This window comes from Oncorhynchus masou, chromosome 29 (assembly GCF_036934945.1).
Source record: "Oncorhynchus masou masou isolate Uvic2021 chromosome 29, UVic_Omas_1.1, whole genome shotgun sequence".
Lineage (NCBI taxonomy): Eukaryota > Metazoa > Chordata > Actinopteri > Salmoniformes > Salmonidae > Oncorhynchus > Oncorhynchus masou.
In genome coordinates this window covers 84,767,976-84,784,792 of record NC_088240.1, presented here as the reverse complement: position 1 = coordinate 84,784,792, position 16,817 = coordinate 84,767,976, and the positions used below count along the sequence as shown (strand labels likewise).

The 16,817-nt window shown below is 43.4% G+C and overlaps 1 protein-coding gene across 1 annotated transcript in view; it reads right to left on the bottom strand.

The window, feature by feature from the left end:
- Positions 1-16,817, bottom strand: part of ulk4 (unc-51 like kinase 4) — a 69,327-nt gene that overhangs the window by 35,527 nt on the left and 16,983 nt on the right. The window contains exons 17-18 of the mRNA XM_064945005.1: positions 11,237-11,344; positions 9,251-9,334 (exon numbers count right to left, since the gene is read on the bottom strand). Coding sequence (XP_064801077.1) covers positions 9,251-9,334; positions 11,237-11,344 — 192 coding nt within the window. The remainder of the gene's footprint in view (positions 1-9,250; positions 9,335-11,236; positions 11,345-16,817) is intronic.

The window sequence follows — 16,817 nt, the reverse complement described above, 5'->3', positions numbered from 1 at the left end:
AGGACGTGCAAGGCTAGGGATGTGCACAGGATGCCTGGTGTGTGAGGCTGGCACCAACTTCACCAGCCGACTAACACGCACCTCAGGAAGAGTATGGAGCACTGACCCAGGTGCCATCAAATCCCTGACACGTTCCGTCGGGCGAATTCCATGCAAAAAGCACCAACACAGCAACTCGCTCATTTCTCTCTCCTCCAATTTCCCCATTAACTCCTTCACAGTCTCTGCTTCGCTCACCTCCAACACCGGCTCTGGTTCTGGTCTCCTCCTTGGCTCCTCACGATAAACAAGGAGAGTGGGCTCAGGTCTGACTCCTGACTCTGCCACACTCTCCCTGAGCCCCCCCCCCCCCCCCTCCAAGAAATTTTTGGGGCTGACTCTCGGGCTTCCATCCGCGTTGCCGCGCTGCCTCCTCATACCAGCGCCTCTCAGCTCTCGCCGCCTCCAGTTCTTCTTTGGGGCGGCGATATTCTCCAGGCTGATCCCAGGGTCCTTCTCCGAACAATTCGTCCTCCCATGTCCATTCCTCCTTTCACTGCACCTGCTGCCTGTTACCACGCCGCTTAGTCCTGTTGTGGTGGGTGATTCTGTAATGGTTTTCTTGTGGGGAAAGGCGGACCAAAATGCAGCGTGGTTAGTTTTTGTGCATCTTTAATAAAGATGAAAGTACTACAATCTACAAAACAAGAAACGTGAAAAAACCAAAACAGTCCTATCTGGTGCCACAAACACAAAGACAGGACTGTTTTGGTTTTTTCACGTTTCTTGTTTTGTAGATTGTAGTACTTTCATCTTTATTAAAGATGCACAAAACTAACCACGCTGCATTTTGGTCCGCCTCTCTTCCCCCACAAGAAAACCATTACATCTACAAAGAATTTGAAAACAAATCCAATTTTGATAATACCACAGTGTGCCATCACAGCAGCAGGATTTGTGACCAGTGAAGAACAAATACCACTGTAAATGCAACCCATATTATGTTTATTTATTTTCTCTTTTGTAGTTTAACTATTTGCACATCGTGACAACACTATGTATAGACATAATATGAAATTTGAAATGTCTCTATTGCTTTGAAACTTTTGTAAGTGTAGTGTTTACACTTTTGTTTATTATCTATTTCACTTGTTTCCCATGCCAATAAAGCCCTTTGAATTTAATTTAATTGAGAGAGGGACAGCGAGAGAGACAGCGAGAGAGAGACAGTGAGAGAGAGAGAGACAGCAAGAGAAAGACAGACAGCGAGAGAAAGACAGACAGAGAGAGAGAGAGAGAGAGAGAGAGAGAGAGAAAGATGGCTCTAGGTTCTGATATAGTTGAGGTGCTGAGTAGGAGGACACCTGCACTGATTGACAAGCTGCTAGAGGGCGAGTGAGGAGTTAAGGAAACTGCATCCCAAATGGCACCCTATTCTGTACATAGTGCACTACTTTTGAGTTCACGTAGTGCACTATATAGGGAATAGGGTGCCATTTGGGACAGACCCGAAAGAGTGAACCTAGTGAGGGGGAACATTCCAGTCAGAAAGGCCTTGTTGTGTCAGTAGAACAAGTCAACCAGAAACAAATACAACTCAAGTCAAGATACTCCACACAGCACAGCAGCCTCAAGGTTTCTCTTCTCTCTCCACACAACAACCATACAAAATCACCGTGAAGAAAAGCTGAGGCCGTTTTTTTAAACACGCCCGTTTGTACAACTAACTATCTTTCATACCGGTGTGGACATACTGTACACAGACTCCCTTTTCACAAAGGTAAGGCACGCTGGAGGCTACTGTGTATAAGGTGTGCTGTAACTCTGAGCATGTTTTAACCTGATGTTACAAAGGCAACTATACTAGACTAAAACAGCATAAACAAAACACACACAGAGAAAACCTTGGAGTCATGCGATGCGTCACTACTTATTCCAACCTTTCAGAAAGTGAAGTCTGAAAATGGCATTGAAAATCTAATGTTATGAACAGAGGCAGGGAGGAGCATTGAAAATATAATGTTATGAACAGAGGCAGGGAGGGGCATTGAAAATCTAATGTTATGAACAGAGGCAGGGAGGGACATTGAAAATCTAATGTTATGAACAGAGGCAGGGAGGGGCATTGAAAATCTAATGTTATGAACAGAGGCAGGGAGGGACATTGAAAATCTAATGTTATGAACAGAGGCAGGGAGGGGCATTGAAAATCTAATGTTATGAACAGAGGCAGGGATTGGGGCATTGAAAATATAATGTTATGAACAGAGGCAGGGAGGGGCATTGAAAATATAATGTTATGAACAGAGGCAGGGAGGGGCATTGAAAATCTAATGTTATGAACAGAGGCAGGGAGGGACATTGAAAATATATTGTAAAGAACATCAAATTAGCTAAATAGCTATTGCTATTGGGCCTACCAATAGCAAAATATAAATATAAATATGCTGTTTTGTATACGAGTGGCTCAGGATTTCTTTTGAGAGAAAAGGTTGGAGAACCCTGATCTAACTCAATGAACAAAGGGAATTGGTCCCTGGTACAAATGTAGTGCACTAAAAGAAAATAGGGTGCCATTTGGAAAACAGCCATTAAACAGGACATCGGGCACACCTGTGGAGTGGAGTGGGGCTAATTCTCTATTTTCTCATTAAAACACTGCTACTGTATTAATACTAGCATCTAACACACTGGGAAAAAATGAACATAGGATGCAACAACAACAAAAAGTACTCATCCAAGATGTTCTCAAAATGCGTAGGGCACGAGAGCTATTTTAAACACCATTTTATTTTGTTGTTTAACTGTTCTACAAGAAACATTTAAATTCCTTACATTTGTTTTGCAGATATACTGTTGATGACCCTGGACTAACTGGAAAATCATTCCAAACAAGAGTCTAATTCAACATGAAAAGGGATGAAAGCCTTTAACGAATGTCTAGACTGTAAGGCCTAAAACCATAACCTAGGGCTAATACTGTAGGGCCTAAAACCATAACCTAGGGCTAATACTGTAGGGCCTAAAACCATAACCTAGGGCTAATACTGTAGGGCCTAAAACCATAACCTAGGGCTAATACTGTAGGGCCTAAAACCATAACCTAGGGCTAATACTGTAGGGCCTAAAACTATAACCCAGGGCTAATACTGTAGGGCCTAAAAACATAACCCAGGGCTAATACTGTAGGACCTAAAACCATAACCTAGGGTTAATACTGTAGGGCCTAAAACCATAACCTAGGGCTAATACTGTAGGGCCTAAAACCATAACCTAGGGTGTATACTGTAGGGCCTAAAACCATAACCTAGGGTGTATACTGTAGGCCTAAAACCATAACCTAGGGCTAATACTGTAGGCCTAAAACCATAACCTAGGGCTAATACTGTAGGGCCTAAAACCATAATCTAGGGCTAATACTGTAGGCCTAAAACCATAACCTAGGGCTAATACTGTAGGGCCTAAAACCGTAACCCAGGTCTAATACTGTAGGGCATAAAACCATAACCTAGGGCTAATATTGTAGGCCTAAAACCATAACCTAGGGCTAACACTGTAGGCCTAAAACCATAACCTAGGGCTAATACTGTAGGCCTAAAACCATAACCTAGGGCTAATACTGTAGGGCCTAAAACCATAACCTAGGGCTAATACTGTAGGGCCTAAAACCATAACCTAGGGCTAATACTGTAGGGCCTAAAACCATAACCTAGGGCTAATACTGTAGGGCCTAAAACCAAAACCTAGGGCTAATATTGTAGGGCCTAAAACCATAACCTAGGGCTAATACTGTAGGGCCTAAAACCATAACCTAGGGCTAATACTGTAGGGCCTAAAACCATAACCTAGGGTGTATACTGTAGGCCTAAAACCATAACCTAGGGCTAATACTGTAGGCCTAAAACCATAACCTGGGGTGTATACTGTAGGCCTAAAACCATAACCTAGGGCTAATACTGTAGGCCTAAAACCATAACCTAGGGCTAATACTGTAGGGCCTAAAACCATAACCTAGGGCTAATACTGTAGGGCCTAAAACCATAATCTCGGGCTCATACTGTAGGGCCTAAAACCATAACCTAGGGCTAATACTGTAGGGCCTAAAACCATAACCTAGGGCTAATACTGTAGGTCTAAAACCATAACATAGGGTGTATACTGTAGGGCCTAAAACCATAATCTCGGGCTCATACTGTAGGGCCTAAAACCATAACCTAGGGCTAATACTGTAGGGCCTAAAACCATAACCTAGGGCTAATACTGTAGGGCCTAAAACCATAACCTAGGGCTAATACTGTAGGCCTAAAACCATAACCTTAAGAACCATAAACCATAATACTGTAGGGCCGACATGGGGATTGAACACAAAACTATGAGGACAAAACAGAGTTCAATGCAGCTCTTTACTAAGCTTAGTATCTCCACTACACGAGGATCGAAAAAGCCCCAGTAAACAATTCTATATGAGAAGAAGACTCTTATCATAGTGGTAGCTATAAGTCTTTACTAAGCTTAGCCTTTGTGTCTCCTCTAGTTTGAGCCTGTGCTGTATGTTCTCCCAGAGTGTTAGCCGTGTCAGACTGAGAGGAGCCCTGCAGTCTCTCTTGTGGTTTCCCCAGCCTGCAACAAGTGCCTGTGTGTAATTATGTCCCTTTTGAAGCAGCAGCGCAGCACCTGGACCAGAAGAACGCTCTATGTAAATTCAGGACCGCCAGCTAAGCCTTTCATTATCCGGCTTGTTTTCATCTCTCTGCTTAGAACTCTATCCTCTCCGTTTAAATGGCATATTTAATGAATAAGAGTGATATTAAAACCAAAAAATATCAAAACGGGTTTTAACTCTGTGAAATGTGTATTTAGAAAATTACAGAAGAATGCAAAGATGGAGCTGGTATGTAGTAAGTCAGACAGCAAAACACCTACAAGACTGTGTGGAAAGGATCTCTGAAATTATTACCATTGAGTACTACAATACTTCAAGATACAATCTCCCTTGAAGAATGTCTATGTTCTTTTAAAAGAGACACTTCCCACTCAGCACACACTGGCTGAATCAATGTTGTTTCCACGTCATTTCAATACAATTACGCTGAACCAACTTGGAATAGACGTTGAATTGACGTCTGTGCCCAGTGGGTTCTCTAGCTCACAAAAAATGAAAATATTATTGATCTTTGCAATATGGACCAGGTCAACACCCTAAAGATTGATGCTTCCTTCTGGAGCAAAACATGCATTCATTTGTTTTTGTTAAGCAGCATTAAATGTCCTTCCACACAAACAGAGAGTATCTGTCATGATTATTGCAGGACATTGAAATGCATGTCAGAAATCCATATGTAGAAATGTAATGGTTATTATTACGAGTCATCCAGAGGTGATTCGTCCCAAATGGCATCCTACTCCCTATATAGTGCACTACTTTTAACCGGAGCCAAAAGTAGTGCACTATATAGGGAATTGGGCTATGCTTCATAGAGAGATTAGGCTGCAGCTGATTAGGAGCAGAGCATTACAGTAGCTCCTGTGTTGGACTGATACATGTTTAATGTGACTGGAGAGCTGTGTGGAGTAGAGCGGTGTGGTGGCCAGGACTAGGAGATAGAGGAGGAGGTTGAAGCCCCTGGCTCCCTCTCCCTGGTACAGATACACCACCGCCACAGCCTCTGTTCCCAAACACACCTTTCATCATTGGCACTGGGAACATCTTCTTCAGGCTCATAAATATTACCTGCAGGCAGCTCAAGTCTGGCCCGTCTCTCTCTCTCTCTCTCCTCTGTCCTCACCTTCTTCTGCCCGTCTCTCTCTCTCTCCCTCTCAGTCGTTTCTCCTGTCCTCACCTTCTTCTGCCCGTCTCTCTCTCTCTCCTCCTCAGTCATTTCTCCTCAGTCATTTCTCCCCGCCTCTCTCTCTCTGTCTCTGTCCTCACCTTCTCCTCGTTTCTCCCCGTCTCTCTCTCTCTCTCTGTCATTTCTCCTGCCCGCCTCTCTCTCTCTCTGTCCTCACCTTCTTCTGCCCGTCTCTCTCTCCTCTCAGTCATTTCTCCTGTCATTTCTCCGTCCTCTCTCTCTCTCTCTGTCCTCACCTTCTTCTGCCCGTCTCTCTCTCTATCGTTTCTCCTGCCCGCCTCTCTCTCTCTCTCTCTGTCCTCTCTCACTTGAATTACTTGAATTACCGCCCCGTCTCTCTCTCTCTCGCCTTCTCCTCCCTGTGTCCCTATCTCTCGCTGCCTTGCCTTCTCTTCCCAGTCTCCTTCTCCCTTTCCATCTCTGGCATTCAGGCTCCCCTCTCTCACATGCCCAGACTTTCCCTCCATCTTCCTCTCCCTCCTGAAACATTTGCTGATGCTGCTACACTCGCAGCAATGTTACGGTATGTGGGTTGCTGCCCATAACAAGAGAACAAGCAACTCTCTTCTTGACATCTTATTCTCAGTTTGTTTGGGCTTTCAGAATCAGCTGTGGTCATGAAAATCTGACACGCAAACACAGCTAGAATTGCAGTTAAGTGCATTTAAAGTGGTATAAGCATTTCACATATCAATTCAATTTGAAATGTTTTAACCATGTTTTAACCATGCAGGGAAATAAAGCATCAATTTAGTGCTACCAGTGTTGCAAATGAAGTGTGGGAATAGAAGCAACCATAAACATATGAAAACATACAATCGCCGGCCAGTTTATTAGGTACACCCATCTAGTACTGGGTCGGACCCCCTTTGCCTCCACAACAGCATGACTTCTTTGGGGCATGGATTCTACACGTCGGAGACATTCCACAGGGATGTTGGTCCATACTGACGCAATGACATCATGCAGTTGCAGCTGATTGGACAGCGGTTCTCCACCGCCACCAGCCTGTACCGTTGACACCAGACAGGATGGGGCCATGGACTCATGCTGCTTACGATAAACCCTGACTCTGCCATCAGCATGACGCAACAGGAATCAGGATGTCAGCCAAGGCATTGTTTTTCCACTCCACAATTGTCTCGTGCTGGTGATGGCGTGCCTGCCCACTGGAGCCGTTTCTAGGTGTTTCTAGCTGATAGGAGGGGAACTGGTGTGGTCGTAATAGCCCATCCGTGACAAGAATCGACGAGTTGCGTGTTCCGAGATGCCGTTCTGCACACCACTGTTGTACCGAACCATTATTTGTCTGTTTGTAGCCTGCCTGTTACTGTAGCTTGCATGATTCTTGCCATTCTCATTCGACCTCTCTCATCAACAAACTGTTGTCGCCCACAGGACTGACGCTGACTGGATGTTTTTTGTTTGTCGCACCATTCTGAGGAAACCCTAGACACTGTCATGCGTGAAAAGCCCAGGAGTCCGTTTCTGAGATACTAGACCTGGCGTGCCTGGCACCGACCATCATACCACACTCAGTCGCTTAGGTCACTCGTTTTGCCCATTCTAATGTTCAATCAAACAGTAACTGAATGCCTTGATGCCTGTCCGCCTGCTTTATATAGCAAGCCACAGCCACAGCCACATGACTCACTGTCTGTAGGAGCGATCCATTTTGGTGAATGGGGTGATGTGTCTAATAGACTGTATATAGGCTATGCTATCTAGTCTAATTGCCATATGTTCTTGTTTACAAAGACATGAAGCCGCTGAATCATGCATGCTTGCCACAGCCAGGATCCATCCAATCAAAACTTAGCTAGAATTCCCATCCTACTCTGAAAGTTTGACTTCAATCTGTGTTTAGCTGGGGAGGTTCTCCCTAGAGAAGTAGGCAAGTGTCAGTCAGCACTCATCATCGCTCAATAGAAATAAATAAGAAAAGCACCCGGTTGCCAGCGTCTTAATGACCGACGTGGTGTGAGTGTGTGAGTGTGTGCTGTGCTTCCCTTCCTCAGTCATATCCCCCGGCCCTCAGAGAGGAGCCCTCAGAGAGGAGCACCTGACAGAGTTATTATTAGTCAAGGTGGCTGTGTGCAGAGAGGACAGACCTCTCTCTAGAACTGACTGACTGACTGACTGACTGACTGACTGACTGACTGACTGACTGACTGACTACAGATCTCAGAACAACCACTTAACTTTCCTGATAGTATTATTCTCATTACAGCTCAGACAGAGTCTGTATTGAACAAATACAGACCTTTCCAAAATTAATCAACAAAAGTCCTCTGTGCCTGCAGTTCCTACAGGACTCATACAGACCTCTCTCTAGAACTATCCCAGACAGTCACTCAGACAGAACTTCCCAGAACAGAACTATCCCACACTCAGACAGAACTTTCTCTAGAAATATCCCATACAGACATAACTCTCTCCAAAACTATCCCAGACAGTCACAGACAGAACTCTCTCCAGAACTATCCCACACAGTCACTCAGACAGAACTCTCCAGAACTATCCCAGACAGTCAACGTTGTCAACATTGTAAGAAGCATGCACATTAACTTTCCCTCTGATGCTGTGAGGTCCCTTGATGTGAAACAGTCTTCAAAACTACTGACCCAACAATTCAACAGATATAACATTCTAGAGGTATATAAAAACATTTGACATAATTTCTAGGAAATATGCTAACAACAGAAAAGATGGACAGGATCCATTACACCATTATTATTAATATGTTTTAAATAGAAGACAGGAGATTATGGATCAGAATTCACAAATTTGGTGTAAACTGTCTGGACAAAACCTCTTTTTAGGCAAATCCTTTCAATGAAATTACAGTAGATGGCATCAGACTTAAATTGACCTACGTAGAAATAAAGTTTCTTAAGTACATAGGTACAAACTAAATTATATTCCCCCCCCCCACCCAACTCACAAATCTTTGGAATAATCTTGCTCCATATTGGTATATACGCTGGCCAGCCTAAAACTTTTGCTAATTAGTTTATAATGAACACATAATATCAACTCTCCCTTCTGGGAGAAGAGACATCGTCTTTTGAATCAAACTCAGTTTTGTAATTAAGAAGAACAGATGCACCAGCTGAGGAACAACGGTCCTCTGGCCAGACTGACTATCTGGCTGACTGACACACTACTGCACTACACACAGCCTACATACAGAGTGTGTATGTGTGTGTATCCACCGGTCGCTAATTGCCGGCGAGGTCATGACAAGGACCCATCCATCCGGGAGTTGTTTTGATGCAGGTACATGACAGGGGCTGACGACTGGGTCTGCTGCATGCCCTTGACTTGCAGTTGGCAAACAATGCCTGTAGGGCCTTGCAGGAGGATCATTACCGCGGAACTCCCCCACCCCCCTCCTGCTGAGGCAGGTGCAGCAGTCTTACCCCTTCCCGAAGGCACCTCATTAACACCGTGTAGGCGGCAGCAGGAACAACCCACAGCTCTCCTGGGTTCTCTTTCTTCTCCTCCTGCGGGGAGAGAGGGAAGAGAAGGTAAGAAAAGGGGAGGGGCTGTGAGTGGAGACAGAGAGGACCTCTGTAGCGGCTCGTTGGGGGAATAATTAGGGCAAAACAAAGCAGCAGCAGCTAGCGTAATTAGGCTAAATAAATAAGCCCCAGCAAATGATCGAGCTAGCTACCAAATTTGGAACTTGGAAATGCCTTTGGTAACGGTGAGGGAATGTGTGTTATTATGTAGTAAACTGGGGATATGTGAATTAATTGGCTCCAAAACATATTGACAGTAAATAATGAGGAGTGATGTAGTGAACCAAAAGCATATGGAAACACTGTTTACACATAGAATAATCTTTATGCACCTATTACACCACATGTGAAGTTGTTTTGAGTTAGCTTGCATTTACACTATTCTCCTCCCGTCATCTCCACTGCTGCTCACATTTTCTTACCTTGTCATCACTACATCCATGTTAATGAGGCCTTTGATCATACACTGCGCTGCATGCAGATGTAGGATCTTCATTTGATCCCTTCCTGCACGGCAGGAAATGCAGACTTGTAGTATATTTGAGTTTTAAAAAAGTTTCAAAAGTTTCTCATTTCCACTTTGAAATTTCAGACTTGATTTGCCCTAACGAAAAATGCATCAACCCCTACAAAAATGTTGCTGCTGCAGGATCATTTTCCTGCTGTAGGTAACTGTCTCAAATTAAGATCCTACATCTGCAGTGTTCAGAGAGCCCATTAACCACATGGCTTGCTTTTACATAAGCTCTGCTTTTATGCCGTCTATTCATTTTTCTGTGTTTTAAAAATATTATTATTATTATATTATTATTAATATTATTTTGTTAGGTAATACTATATACTTACAGTACATCAATCCTCATACATATTGTTTCCCCATGTCGTCCATGTAGTATTAATAATATGAAAGGGCCTATAAATGTTGCTCGAATCTCAGAATACTCCAAATTATTTAGAGGCTTCTCCATTATTCTGTGGAGGCGGTGTACAAATTCCTAAGACTCTCAGTTAGCATAAATTAGGAGAAAGAGAATTGTCGCGTGTACCAATATGGTGTGGATCCATAACATGAAATTACTCTTCACGGGTATTTTTATTAAACTAGAACTAACGCTACCTGAATTCAGCCTTGAAAGCACATTTCCATACAGTAAAATACTTTTGTGGAGAAAAAACAAATAGCCAATAGAGAATAAATGGCACTTTAAAACCCTTTACTTCTATTGGTTATTGAGCTAATAAAGTCAATGGCCATTGTGTGTGTGCTGCACTGAGTGACCCTGACAAACTGCAGAGCTCAGAGAGGAACAGGAACCCCCTGAAAATAAAGATACTGTCCCACCACCAGGAACCTTCATGTGTGTCTACATGGCTTTCAGATGCAGCGGGAGGTCAAGACAACTTACAGTCAAAAGTTAAACAGCTTTTTTGCATAGCTTTTCAATGGAATAATAAACTAGTGGCAAGCCATTATGAAAAGCAATACTGTATGTTGTAGAGCGATTTGTCATTTAGTGTTTTCAAACCCTTGCACAAACTGTAGTGAGCATTCATCAAACACAAAAACCAAGACAGACAGACAAACATCTTTAAGTGCTGATATTACCGAGAGTGCTTAAATACAGTAGTTATTTAAGTAGGTATTTTTGTGGTAGATTATCAACAGTATCAGAATATCGTCATAAAGGCCTAAGCCAACAGACGTATAAGTCATTAGCTGTAAAGCACTTTGTGACAACTGCTAATTTAAAAAGGGCTTTATAAAATACATTTCATTGATTGATTGAATAGAAGTTAGTAGGTCTAATTCATTGTAATGGCAATTTCATTAAGACAGTAGAAGGCATAGGGTTGAAAGGGCACTGCTTTGGAGTATATCGTCACCTGTGTGGCGATGAGGTAGAGCAGCTCCCCCAGTGGCGGCAGCAGGCACTGCTTCAGTTTGCTGTTCCTGAAGTTCTCCCTGATCAGCTCCGTGAACATGACAACAGCCTGGAGGCGCAGGGAATGCACTCGCATCAGTCACTCACTCACAGTTGTGACAGTACTCCTGCCCTTCACAACACTTTATATTGAATAATGTACCCTACCAACACTGGATACGCACCAATGTCCAGACAGAGTAGAATACTGTGCTATGTCAGAGCTTCTGTTTTCCCCATTCCATCCTGGTATTCTTATACTTTGACACGAAGGTCTACATTGTCAAATGGTGTCCATTAATAAACTGAGGTCTTTAGACATGACCGATTTAAAGCTCATTACTCCATTAATGTGGCGGCAGGGTAGCCTAGTGGTTAGAGCGTTGGACTAGAAACCGGAAGGTTGCAAGTTCAAACCCCTGAGCTGACAAGGTACAAATCTGTCGTTCTGCCCCTGAACAGGCAGTTAATCCACTGTTCCTAGGGCGTCATTGTAAATAAAAATTTGTTCTTAACTGACTTGCCTAGTTAAATAAAGGTAAATAAAATGAAGCCAACATTGTAACACTATAAAGGGTTTACAGAGCTACATTATAACACTATAAAGGGTACAGAGCTACATTATAACACTATAAAGGGTACATAGCTACATTATAACACTATAAAGGGTACAGAGCTACATTATAACACTATAAATAGCTACATTATAACACTATAAAGGGTACAGAGCTACATTATAACACTATAAAGGGTACAGAGCTACATTATAACACTATAAAGGGTACAGAACTACATTATAACACTATAAAGGGTACAGAGCTACATTATAACACTATAACGGGTACAGAGCTACATTATAACACTATAAAGGGTACAGAGCTACATTATAACACTATAAAGGGTATAGAGCTACATTATAACACTATAAGGTATAGAACTACATTATAACACTATAAAGAGCTACATTATAACACTATAAAGGGTACAGAGCTACATTATAACACTATAAAGGGTATAGAGCTACATTATAACACTATAAAGGGTATAGAGCTACATTATAACACTATAAAGGGTATAGAGCTACATTATAACACTATAAAGGGTATAGAGCTACATTATAACACTATAAAGGGTATAGAGCTACATTATAACACTATAAAGGGTACAGAGCTACATTATAACACTATAAAGGGTACAGAGCTACATTATAACACTATAAAGGGTACAGAGCTACATTATAACACTATAAAGGGTACAGAGCTACATTATAACACTATAAAGGGTATAGAGCTACATTATAACACTATAAAGGGTATAGAGCTACATTATAACACTATAAAGGGTATAGAGCTACATTATAACACTATAAAGGGTACAGAACTACATTATAACACTATAAAGGGTACAGAACTACATTATAACACTATAAAGGGTACAGAACTACATTATAACACTATAAAGGGTACAGAACTACATTATAACACTATAAAGGGTACAGAACTACATTATAACACAATTTTTTATTTGACCTTTATTTAACTAGGCAAGTCAGTTAAGAACAAATTGTTATTTTCAATGGAAAGCCTAGGAACAGTGGGTTAACTGCCTCGTTCAGGGGCAGGACGACAGATTTTTACCTTGTCAGCTTGGGGATTCGATCTTGCAACCTTCCGATTACTAGTCCAACACTAGGCTACCTGCCGCCCCAAATTATTGGAAGGATCCACATAATAACCACCTCCCTAAAACATACACCCCCCACCCCACCCACACACACACACACATAAATTCACATATAAGCAAACACACACCCTAACTGGCTAATTCGTGGAATTAGCATTTTCCTAGTCTCGTCCTCTTTAGAAGTGGGGAGGATGTGACGGACTCACTGCGGCAGCGCTCTCAGCAGGGTGCTATGCAAATAGGCAGCACACTCAGTGCGAGGCGGCCTGGCGCTGGCCGGTAAAGAACATAAATGGTGACTTTGCAGGAAACAGATGTTTGGCTCACGTTTGATGCCAGAGAGAAACGAAGCTTTGGCAGGAGAGATGTCCTGCAACTGACTGACGATTCACTGTTCAAGAAAACAAACAGGCTAAGTTGGAGCTGCAACACACGGCTACTTCCTCCAAAAGCATCATTATCGCTCCTGTACAATCCTCCCCTCCTCCATCCCCCCAACCCATAAGGCAGAGCTTTAGACTACTGAGGCTACAGACAGTTTAAGGCCATGCAACATTAAGCATCCCTGCGAGGCTTGAGGAGGGAGAGACAGAGACACCAGTTTCTCAAGGCAACCAAGGTTTTGTTACTCATCATCACTATCATCACGTCTCAGCTGTGGTTCAGAACAACACGAGACTGAAGTCTTCCTGGAGACATCTCAGCAGGCATGAAGACAAATTATCACCCCAAGGGCAATGGGCCAAAGTGACATGAAAATACTACATTTCTCACGATTAAACTAACAAAGCAGTAGCTTTGTGATTTGTCCGATTTTAACATTTGATTTAAACATCAGATTAATGCAACTGATCAATTGAATCAATAAAATATCCCTGGTATGTGATTTAGCTGAATGAATGTATTGTGACATTCAGTGGTTTGAGCCTGATCATTCACTCATTACAAACAGGGTGGCAGGAAGGCAGGCAGGACAGGCAGACAGATATGTCCTGATGTCCTAATGATGGAAGCAGCAAGCTAATAACAAACAAACGGTGACCTGCTATGCTGTAGTGTGGTCAATCAATATCCCACGGCTGTCCAGAAGAAGACAGGTGTTTGATCTAGGGCTGACGCCTGAGTCTATGGTCCCATAGATCACCAATGGCCTCTGCCTATAGTTATCAGAAGGACATGAGACATATTGCTTTGGCCAGCGAGCAATAATTGACTCAAGCCATTATGGATGTGTTTTTGATGATGAATACATGGATACCAAATGATTCAAATGTTTTTGGAGTAATGGATAAACAACCTAAATTAAAATTGAACAAACCTAAAATTCCCTAAAATAACAATCTTTACACAATCATAGTTTGGCAAAAGACACAAGAAACCAAACTGAATAGAATCAACAGCAGTGTTCATTGGCCCCAGCACTCTGTTCCTTTTCCAGAAGTGAGGAGTGAGAACGAGCCTCCAAGCCCTGTCTGAGGAAATGGAACAGGCTAATTCTCCCACAATGAGAGGAGGGAGGCAGGAGGCAGTCTGTTCTGCTCATTCTGCAGGGACGGCCGACACGACACACTAGGCCAGTTTCTAAGGGACACTGGGTGGAAACAGCAGACAGTGTGTGCAGCACTATTGACGCGCTGCCATGAGAGAGAGAAAATGTCTGAATTGGGGCTTGGTGGTTTGTGGCACAGAAAAGTACTGCCTCTGCCAGGGAAGATAACACTTAATTAGAATGATGTTGAAGTATCCACAGAGACAGGCAGAGGAAGAGGATAATGCTGAACTAATTCCTCTCTTCCTGTCCTAACTAAGCCAACAGTATGCCTGAAAAATAGCAGCTGCAGTCATTGCCGCTCACTGTTTTAAAGGACTGTGAGAAATGGAGGTTTGTAATGATAGTGTAGGGCCAACTTGACGTCTGATTCTGTTATGTAGCCTATAGAGGGTACTGAGGCATCAAATTCAACGCTGACAATAAACATTGAACTTTGCGGCATTGTAACTTGTGATTCTCACTGTGAGAACTCCTTTCAAAAAACAATCGGCGCAACACAAGCCCGGACCAAGAGAGAGAAAACTCGTCTCACAGTGGAAACTTTAACTAGGATCACGGACGACCACTGAGATCCACAGTGTGGCAGACATATGGAGATGGTGGTGACAATAGCCCTGCCCTGAAGCAGAAATGGCCATGACTGCGGCTAACCATCAGACACAGAACCCCTGTGGAGAGCACGATGATAAAAGTCTCTGGGATCTGTCACTCTGGGAATCTGAGCTAGCTGTGCCCAGATGGGTGGTGGGGGGCGGGGCGACAAATCCTCAGCCATCTTTACAAAAGAAGACTGTGGAAAATAAAAGTCACTGCGCCATTCTCTGGTGTGCCGATTAACGACGGCCATTTTGTATATCGCTCGTATACCCCTCCTCTATGAGCTTTAAACCTATAAACCACCACAGGAAATCATGGCAAACCCATGTAAGACGTGGATCAAGGGTGGAGGCGCCAGATTTCACATCAAATAGAATCCTGTTTTTTTAATTGATTAACCGCAATGTCTTTGACGGTTTGTTAACGGCTCCATAAGCATGTTTGGGCAGGTGGATCGGTGGCGCTTGTTTAGAGCTCTACCTACCGCTGGGTTACAGTGGCATCTGGTGATTCACCACGGTACTTTCTCTCACTACCGCTCCCATTGGATGATCATAATGCTGCATAGAGACTAGACTTCGATGCCTCTGCTGCGATTAGTAACAGATTTGGGGGGTTTTAATTAAACAGATTTGACTGTTGTTGTTGATGTTGTAGGGGTCTTTCACATAGTTAGAATTGTGTGTGTGTAAAAGATTGTGGGATGTTTGTATTCAGACTACTACACTGTCTGCTCTGGTTCTAACAGTTAAAGTGATGTTCAACTATTCAGCAGCTCATGGCTTTGACAGTTATATGTGATACACCGATCGAATCCCAAATGGCAGCCTATTCCCTACATAGTGCACTTTGACCAGAGCCCTATGCATTTGGGACACATGCACCACTGATACGTAGAGGACAAGCGTAGGTGCTGTGACAACAGGGTGAAGGGGCCCGGTGCAGTGCTGCTGGACTATGCCAGTCTCAGCAGTGTGACAGACAGTACCACTAACCTCAGCAGTGTGACAGGACAGTACCACTAACCTCAGCAGTGTGACAGACAGTACCACTAACCTCAGCAGTGTGACAGACAGTACCACTAACCTCAGCAGTGTGACAGACAGTACCACTAACCTCAGCAGTGTGACAGACAGTACCACTAACCTCAGCAGTGTGACAGACAGTACCACTAACCTCAGCAGTGTGACAGACAGTAGCACTAACCTCAGCAGTGTGACAGACAGTAACCACGTGACAGACAGTGTCAGCAGCACTAACCTCAGCAGAGTGACAGACAGTACCACTAACCTCAGCAGTGTGACAGACAGACAGTGACCACTAACCTCAGCAGTGTGACAGACAACGTGACAGACAGTACCACTAACCTCAGCAGTGACAGGGGTACCACTAACCTCAGCAGTGTGACAGACAGTAGCACTAAGTGCAGTGGGATGACCAGTGACAGACAGTAGCACTAACCTCAGCAGTGTGACAGACAGTACCACTAACCTCAGCAGTGTGACAGACAGTACCACTAAAACTTCAGACAGTACCACTAACCTCAGCAGTGTGGAACGTGACAGACAGTGCCACTAACCTCAGCAGTGTGACAGACAGTACACTAACCTCAGCAGTGTGACACACACACACACCAGGACCTCAGCAGTGTGACAGACCGTGATAAAGTACCATAACCTCAGCACTGTTTTCAGACCTGAACATGCCACTA